We start from the raw sequence: 9,740 nt of genomic DNA on the forward strand, positions 1-9,740 counted from the left end.
CCAAACTTCAAATTGGGTCCCATACAGGTAGTCCTTGAATTTGGCAGTCACCGCCCACTTGAGCACAAGGAACTCTAGCTTATGCGTCGGGTACCAAGTTTCATTGTCTACTAAACCTCGGCTGGCAAAAGCAATGGGATTTAATTTTCCTTGGTGCTCTTGGTATAGCACAGCCCCCAAACCCTCAAGGCTGGCATCCGTATGCAATACGAAGGGCCGTTGCGGGTTTGCATAAACTAATACCAGGGCACCTGTCAAACTCCGGATGAGGCTCTGAATGCCCGCTCATAATTTTCATCCCATCATGGTCCAAATAACTCTAATGGGTCCTGCAAACCCAGGGGCCTGCCTGCTCCTGCCTTAGACAGAGTTCCTTTACTTCAGATCTGGCTCCTTGCCTGATATCCCCAATTGAGGTCATTTAGGGGTTTTGCCAATCTGGCATAGTTCTGGGCAAATTGTCTCTAGTACCCAGCAAACCCCAAGAATTACCTACGTTCCTGGAAGTTCCTTGGCCTTGGCCACGTTGCCATGGCATTGATCTTATCAGGATCTGTGCTGACTCCCTCCTGGGACACTATATGTCCAATGTATTTGACTGATGTCTGGTAAAACTGGCACTTGTCCAGGGCAAGCTTAAGTCTAGCAGCTTGCAATCAATCCAGGACTTTCAACAGTCGTTCTTCATGCTCCTCTAATGTCTTCCTGAATACTATGATGTCATCCAGGTATACCAGCACTTGAGTCATGCTCATATCTCCCACTACCTTTTCCATTAACAGTTGAAACGTAGCAGGGGCACCAGAGATCCCCTGGGGCATCCGCTTGAATTGGTAGAATCCCAGTGGGCAGATGAAGGCTGTTTTTGATTTATCCTCTTGCGCCAGCAGAATTTGGTAATAACTGCTCCACAGGTTAAGCACCGAGAACCACTGGCTTCCCAACAAACAATCAAGGGCATCTTGCACTCAGGGTACAGTGTATTGGTCCACTGTAGTGCAGCTGTTGAGGGTTCGATAATCAATACACATCCAAATTTTGCTAGATTTTTTTTGCACTACCACAACTGGGGAGGCGTATGGGCTACGTGTCTCGAATATGATGCCATCCAAGAGTTGCTGGATGTGCCGCCTCACATCCTCCATCTCTGAGAGGGTGATTCTTTGGGAACGCTCCTGAAACGGTCGGGTGTCTTGAAGCTGAATCTTGACTCCTTTAGCCAGTCCAACATCCCACTCATGCACAGAGAATACATTTCCTCGAGCACTTAGCTTTTCCTGCACTCTGGTCTTCCAAGCGGCTGGTACTGGGGAGCTTCCAAAATTGAACTTTGAAGGGTCCACAATCTGGGTTTGTGAAGACTGTATAGGTGACACAGCTACCTCTGCTTCAACCAGTTCAGCTACACGTTGCCCTGGCTTCACTGTGATGTCTTTTTTCTGTGGGCTTCACTACTGATACAGTCACTGAAGATGGAGCTTCCATCCAATATTGACTACTCCACTGGGAACCAGCATCTGCCTTAAGGGTCCAGAGTCCTCAGGTGGCTCTACCACAGCCAGCTTCTTGTGATGGATCCAGGCAATGCCCTTAGGGGCAGTCAGTAAAAACTGGCTGCCTCACGCAAGCACCTTTTTGGGAGTCTCGCCTGCATAATACAGAGTTCCCAGCATGACATCAGTTTCAGGACTGGCCAAGGTCTCAATCTGCTGATATGCTCGAGTGCAAAGGGCATGCACAGGCAAAGCTTTTAAGTACTATTTCCTAGCCTTTTGCCGACAATATTGCGCTAGCACTTGGAACAGACTGGAGTTGATTCCAACAATTATATTGGCCGGATCTAGGTGCACAAGCGCAGCAACAGCCACAGACTTGCATACCCTGGCCACTTCCTTGGGGAACTCTAGCTGGGCAGTAACGTACCCACTGTACAGGTAGACCTCTTGGCTTAAGCCACATAGCCCCAGCTCAGTTAGTGGTTGCAGTGGTAAATGCTTCAAAAACTTGTCATAGAAAGACTGGAATATGATAGTTAAGTGTGACCCACTGTCTAACACAGCAATACACTTCCGTCCCTCTATCACCACAGGGACCTCTGCCCTAGGTCCCACTAGTCCTGGGGGAAACCGAGCTGCGGTTCCAGGACTGTCAGAGCCTGTAGAAGCTGAGACTCAGGTCGGCTCCTTCCCCGGGTCTCGCCACCATTTCCTGGCTCCTCCCTCACTGCCTGCAGTCGCCGCCATACCAGGGGTGGGTTTCCCTGACTTGTACAGTGGTACTTAAAATGTCTGTCTTCCCCGCACCTGTAACAAAATGTTGCTCTCCCCTTGGGCTGGCGGAGCCATTGTGACCTTGTAGCTAGTGAGCCTTGGGAGGCCCTGGGCAAATTTCCCCATGTCACCTGGGCTTGCTGGTGCAGCACAGCTAGTGGCTGTAGAGTATCATTGTCGAAGTCAGGCGCTGGCGGCATCTCGACAACCAATGCTCGTGGTGGGCACGGAGCCATGGCCAATTCTTGGGCTGGCACTAGTGCTACCGCTTTGATGGAGGCCTTTACGGCTCATAGGCTTTCAGCCTCCCTGATTTCCTGAAGCAACTGCCTAAATGTAGGGGGATCCTCTCTCCTCCCAGTGAGGTTGAGCTCCCTTACCAGTTGCTCATCATAAAGTATTCCTAACTGGAGCTGCTGCAAGCAAGCCTTGCCAGCCATCTACCGAGTGAGTCCTCCTTGGACCACTAGCTGCTGTAACACTTTGTCTAATTGCAGAATGTAAGTGGAGGCTGTTTCCCCTTTTTGTTGGTATGTCTTATTAAATTCCAGGAATAAAGCCTCAGTTTGCACTGATTTTCCAAAGACACTAGACAGAAGTTCGAGACACTGAAGAACCCAAATGTTGGGATTTTCTTGCTTAATCATTCGGACCACTTCAAAAGCTGGATCTTGGAGACTCCAGCAGCTGCCTCCACTTCTCTTCTGAGACTGCCCATGAGGCCAAAGTCACCATTACATGGGAATGCAAAGCCTCAAAAGTCTCTTCCCCTGGGGGGAGTGGGTCCTTCCCTGAAAATATGCGGAGCCTCTTGTAGGCAACTGACTCAGGTGGTGGCTGGAGGGCCTCCTTTAGGGCTTTTCCCAATGCCTTTCCCCACTCTGGGTCTGGTGCTCTGAAGCCTATCCCACTCTCACCTGGGGCAGCTGGCACAGGGTCTTCAGCTCCTTTGGAGGGGGGTTCTTCGGATTCCCCTCCAGAGTCTGGGCAAGGCACAGGCCCCCTATCTACTAGAGTTACAGTCCAGACTTCCTCATCTGTGACCTCTAGCATCCAGGGAATACGCAGGGCATCCACTGCAGTTGTCAGTTCACATACTGCCATCTGATGATCCCCTCTCTCATCAGGGCGCACTCCACGCACCTGACATAGTCTAAGGCATCAAGAGGACCCCCGACCAGATCCCGAATGGCCTCTGCGGAAAGGTTCTTGGGGATGTTGGTAATCTCAATCACCCTCCCTGGGCTCACCTGCAGCTCCATGCACCACTGCAGAAGCTCGGCCATGGCCATAACAATTGAGAACCCTCACACCAACACTCCCACAGTGGGGTGAAAATTATTTGGGATAAGCAAATCAAAACAAAAACACAAGCCTGTTGAAAGGTGGGGGAGATGCTCAGCTATGGGTACATGGCACCTGTTAAGATGGGTATACTGCCAAGAAATCCCAGACGAGCCCCACATTGTAACCCTGGGTGTGACACTACACGTACCCTCACCTGAATAATGGGATCCTGGGGTACCTGGTAGCCCGTAGCTCTGCCCAGCCCCCCTGAGAAGCTGCTGTAGTGCCCCCGAGCGGAGGACCTCCCCTTGCAACCAAATACCCTTGCAGACAATTCTCAAAATATTTACAAGATTTAATTATTTACAACATAACAAATCTCTCTGCGAGGCAACCCTTCCCATTCTTTCAGGTGGGTCCATTTTTTAAATGCTGCTACATTAATAATAACTGGAGAAACAAATTGGAGAAAAATAAAAATGGCTTGTTGAACATATCATATTGTTACTTCTCATAAACTAAACAAAGCGTTCCTAGTTTATCTATAGAGACAAAGAAAATTGAATTGTTGGCACACAGTTAAAGGCAACTTCCTCTCACCACTGTTTACTGTTTGAGAACCTGTGCTATTATAAAACCAAGTCCCCTTTATGTCTAGATACCTCTTTTCTCAAGCCCTGTACCCTGAGCCAGAGTCACTACTTCCATTCTTTACACCAGTTCCCTTCGCTTACCTACACACCCATAGCAATATCCCTGCAATATTGAAAAGCCATGTTCCAGCTAATCTAATTTCCTTTTTCTAGTTATGGCCAATGCCAAAAGCTTTCAAGGAAGTTGCAAAAAACCCCACAATAAGTAAATGTACTAACAGGTCTCATTCCAATCCCTGTCCATTAGACTTTGGTTTAAGTTGTTAGCATTGCTAACTAAAACACCAGATACTTTTTTATCTACATAAATTTCAAATCCTTTTTTTTAATCTCCCTAAATTCTTGCTCTCCATATGATCTGGTGGCAATGAGTTCCACAACTAAATTACAAAGTGTATGGAAACTTATTGCCTTTTATCATCTTTTAATATGCCATTTCTGAATTTTATATATCCCCTTTTGTATTTTGAGAATGGGAAAACAAAACTCTTGATATTCCTTCATACCTCTACAATCATTATTTTATATATTTTTATCACACTGAACCAAGCAATGAAAACCACTGTAATCTTTAAAAGAAAGTTCTGAAAGATAAGAGCTTCTGGAAGCAACATCCTCCTCTAAGCTTTGCTTAAAGAGGCCTGGACAAAATTCCTAAATTAGTTAATTATATTGCCAGGGGAAAATACTGTTTTTACATGAATCTAAGATTACTTTAAATTTAAGATGACTCCTTTGCAAAATTAGGTTCTGTACATGGAAATTTATACATCTGTTATAATATCCCAGGTATAAAATTTAATTATTGGAGGGTCATCTTGAATTTTCCCTCCCTACCATTGTGGCAGGTAAAGCAAACCCCCTCCTCTTGCCGCTCTGCTTGCCCCCTCAGCCGCTCCCCACCCACACCTGCTTCCTGGTTCTTGTCCCTCCCAGACACTTGCTCCCCATGCCTGTTCCCACCTTGGATGTCTGCTCCCTTCTGCCTTCCCTTCCACCCCCACCAGTGCCTGGTGCCCTGCCACCTTGAGGCTGAAGCCAGAGCTGAGCCCCTGCCTGCCCCTGGCTGGAATGGCTCTTTGGTGGGGTAAGGGACATGTGGCTGGGGACAATGCAGGGAGAGGTAAACTTCAGTCTGCCCCGCCATCTTCCACTCTCCCCACTGCCTACCTCCCCACCCAGCTGCCTTTTCTCCCCTCGCCTTCTGCCCCTGTTCTAGTCTTTCCAGTCCTGACCCTGCCCAGCTGGGAGTTGCCAGGCTGCACTGGGCAGTTGTGGAGCTGCTGCTGAGAGCCTTGATCCAGAGCAGAAGGCAAGGGAAGCAGGCTGGAGCGGGGGAGCAGAGGGTGGGAAGCAAGGGAGTAGGGAGGCAGGCAAAGCTATGTGGGGCTAGGGAGGGAGGCAGGCACTGGCACAGAGGGGCAGGCTGCAGGGGAGCACGTGGCAAGGGGCAGACATCAGTGGGGACAGGCACAGAACACAGGGCAGGGAAACAAAGGGTAGGGCTCTGGACCCTGCCCCCAGCCCCTTCCAGCCACTTCCTTCCCCACCACAGGTCTAATTAGACCTTCCACTAATTAGACTATATATGGAAAGTTATAACAAATAGAATATAATTACTGGGGGAGGAGGTGTTTTAAATTTAAAGTTGTCTTGGGCTTGGGTTTGGGTGAATACAGTAAGTTTTTAATTTCCTTTTTGAGATGGGCTGACTATACCACATTCCCAGAAGTTAGGATAACCAATTTATATTATAGCATTTGTTTTCCATATTTTTCTTTTCCCCATTCTCTATGCATCCTAACAACCAATATTTTTTACCACAGCTGCACAGTACCTGGAAGTCTTTATTTAGCTGGCCACAATGTTGTGCTGACCCCTTTCCTGATTTGGTACAGGTAATTTGGAAACCTATTATGTGCTGTACATTCAGCACAGCTTTGTATTCATCTACACTGAACCTCATCTCCTGTCATGTTGCCTATTTGCGTACTTTACTTAAATCCCTCAGCATCTTTGTCTAGTCATGATTTTCAAATTTTGTTTCTTCTCATCTCCTTGTCAGTCATCAATGTGTGCATTACATTATCTTGGACTTAATATGGAAACTTGAGGCACGCTGAGGTTAACCATGATGAAGACTCAGCACTTTATTTCCAGTGCCAGAGCCCACTTTTTATTCATGACAATGGTTTGCTTTTCAAGTTTCTTTACTAGACTCTTGGGAGGAACTTTGTCAAGAGCCCTTTTGGAAGGCTAAACAAATAATTATCATCAGTTCTCCTTTATTTCCCTACCTTATTGACATGTTAAAAGTATTTTTATACCAAGATATGTTTTTCTTTTGCAGAAACCGTGCTAGTTATGCCCTAACATTTTATGACTTTCCAACTATTTTATTAATGTTTTTTACTAGACATTTCAACCAATCGCTCTACCTTTCTCTATCTAGGCACAGATATGAAGTTTATTCATCCGTAATTCTCCAAAACAAATGTGAAGAGCACAGACAAACTGCAGCCGCTTCTTTAATCTGATGAAAGGTATTTGTACCCAAAAGCTTGCAAAACATTTTTCCAACTATTTGAGTTGGTCTAATAAAAGATATCAGATTTATCAAAAGAGCCTTCTCTGTCTAGAGCCTTTCTAAAATATTGGTACATTTGCTACACTCCAATCCTTCGGTACAGTAGCTTTTTGGCAACAGATTTTTCTAGAAACTCAGCTACTTCACACTTGAACTCTTTAGAAGCACCAGATATATACCATCTGGACCTGGAGACTCACAGCTTTTTTTAATCATTCTTTTTCTTGAGTCACTTGTTCTGATACTTTAGTTGCTGATCATTCCTCATCTTTATTATTAGAAAAGATTGTATCTAGGACACACATCTTTCCATCATTATTTATGATGAAGAAAAATACAAAGAAATCATTTATCTTCTCAGCAAGAACAGAATTTTGCAAACTTTGCAGTCTCAAAAGATTTTCGTACTGATTTAACCATATCAACTAAGAAAATGACAGTGAAATCAGTGCAACTCCCTACTGTGATACTGTTACGAAAAGACATCCTCTGAACACTGAAATCCTTCAATGTAGAAGCAGTCATGCTGCTATAAATGTACTAATATTAAATAACTTATTTAATCACACAGATATTAGTACATTTATAGCAGCATGACAGCTTCCACACTGGAGGATTTCACCAATTTAAATGTACCTTATTGGTTTCCAGGTCAGTATAGTTAAATAGATACAAACAATGTCGTGTGTATAAAAGTCCTAAGAGATGGACTAGTGAGAATACAACGATGGGTAGCAATGATTAAGAGTCTCCATTCAAAGCCCTTAACACACAGCTCACTGCCTATATTCTAAAGATCTTGTGTCTAGTTGTAATTTAGTTTATATCCAAATCTGATTTAAAAATGTTTTGGGGGGATCAGTTTCTCCATGTCAACAATTAACATTTTTTTCTTTTTTTTGAACAAATGAAATATAGAACAGCAGCCCTTCCATCACAGCAAATGTTACAACTCTTTCATGTCTTCAAAGGGTGTACTTATTGGCCTTCCAAAGATTTGCAGTCTCAAGGGATTTTTAAACTTTTGTTTGATGGCAGGGATGTTGCTGCCTCTATTAAGTCTTTGCTACAGTGTTTTCAACACTTAGGGCTACTCTTCCAGTAGTATAACTAGGGTGGGGCCACTGAAACAGCCATTCTGAGCCTGAATGTGGGGTGAGGAGGGATCAGGGGAGGAGGAGGGAGGCAGAAAAAAACAGCAGCCACCACAACCAGTGCTGCCCTGTTCTAAGATTGGATTTGCTTTTTTCACTGCTGCTGTATATTAGTGGCTCATAGGCATCCTGTGATTGACTAGTACAACCAAGACTTTCTCCATCTTGACTGTTTCCAGCTGATGAGCCACCAGCCTATAGTAGAAATTCTAGTTATTATTACTCTTTGTACTATTAAATTCCATCCCATTGCTCACACTCCGTTTTTGATGGGGTAGGTATAACGTACAAAGGATTTTGTCTTGTTGTTTCAGCAGATCATAGGAAACACCGCCCTTTGGAGAGCCGATGATGTAGACCAGTAGGGTGGCCATTGACGTGCCTCAAGAATAGTGAACAGTTGCATTAGTGCAACTGTCCCCATGTCCCTACCACCATGAACATCGTGTGCCTCCTGAGGCTGGGGGGCTTGGTGAGCTCCCGCAGGCAGCAGTGGTGGCGCTGGTGGTGGGGAGTAGGGAGCTCCTGCAGGCAGCTGCAGCGGTGTTGGCAGCGGGGGGGTGTGGGGATGCTGAGCAGTGAAAAATAGAGGACATGAAGGTGTCTGGTCTGTCCTCTATAAAACTGGATGAATTACCACCCGATAGACCAGTAATTCTTTTTAGGTTTGTGGACCTGTGGCCTTGTTTTAGGCTTGAGGCACCCTTCAGAAAACACCAGCTCTTAGTTCTCACCCATTTTTTTGAGGACAGAAAAATAACAGAGCCATTCTTCCCTTCCATAGAGGAAGGGAACACCCCGGCTGGGCAGAAGGGCTTTAACACTCTTTCAAATCTCTGGCTGTATCTTGCCAGCTACCTCTGCACACCTACCGGTGGCACCTGGGAAAGTCCCTTAGGGCACCCAAGGTGCCACCCTTGGCTGAGAATCACGGATGGAGACATTCATCTGACTTCATGGGTTCGTTAATGGGAATAAATGACCACGGGCCCAGGACTGGGTACAGGACTAGGGATTCACACACATCTGCTTCTCCCATGAACCGGCGTGCCCCTGGAGGCTGGGGGGACAGGTGAGTTCCCACCGGCGGCGGCGCTGTCAGCCGTGGGAGTGTGACGGTGGCAAGCGGGAAGCTCCCGCAGGCAGCAACAGCGCTGGCGGCGGCGGCGGGAAGGGGTGGCGAGCACCAGCGACCACCTGCAGATGCCACCTGCGGTGTTGGTGGCGGCCAGCGGCGATTGCGGGCTGCCCACAGACACCGCCAGCGGCGTCGGCAGCGGGGGGGAGGTGAGCGGTGACCGCCCGCAGTGTTGGCGGCGCCTTTTCGCAGGGGGTGCCCCGCCACGCTCGGGGGTGCATGTGCGTTGCCAGTGAGGAGCACGAAGTTCCCCCCTTTTCTGAGGAGTAATAACCCGGAAGGTAACGGGACTTCAGCATGTCGAGGTTGGGGGGAGAGGGAAGGAAATCCTCTTGCCCGGGGGCTGCGCTGCGCCCGCGGTGGGGCTCGGCGGGGGCGGGGGCGCATGGAGAGCTTCGTCTACCCGCCTTACAGCCTGTACCAGGGCTACCGCGGGCCCATGGCGCCGGGCTGCGGCGGCGGCGGCCCCAAGCCGAGGCAGCCGAGCTGGAAGCAGAGCAAGGGCAGCGGCGCCTGCCTGGGCGTGCCGCCCGCCGAGCCCTTGCCCTTGGGCGGCGCCGACTGCGCGGACAGCTACCGGCGCGCCCAGCTGAAGGCGCTGCTGTCGCAGGTGAGCCCGGGGCTGGCGCCGCGGCTGCGCAAGGCCAACAC

The 9,740-nt window shown here is 47.9% G+C and overlaps 1 protein-coding gene across 1 annotated transcript in view; it reads left to right on the forward strand.

Annotated features, from left to right (window-relative positions):
* The first annotated feature begins 9,474 nt into the window (after positions 1–9,474).
* Positions 9,475–9,740, forward strand: part of ZAR1L (zygote arrest 1-like) — a 1,899-nt gene continuing 1,633 nt past the window's right edge. The window contains exon 1 of the mRNA XM_019528521.1: positions 9,475–9,732. Coding sequence (XP_019384066.1) covers positions 9,475–9,732 — 258 coding nt within the window. The remainder of the gene's footprint in view (positions 9,733–9,740) is intronic.

The sequence above is a fragment of the Crocodylus porosus genome, unplaced genomic scaffold, assembly GCF_001723895.1.
Source record: "Crocodylus porosus isolate Cpor-Errol unplaced genomic scaffold, CroPor_comp1, whole genome shotgun sequence".
In the NCBI taxonomy this organism is placed as follows: Eukaryota; Metazoa; Chordata; order Crocodylia; family Crocodylidae; genus Crocodylus; species Crocodylus porosus.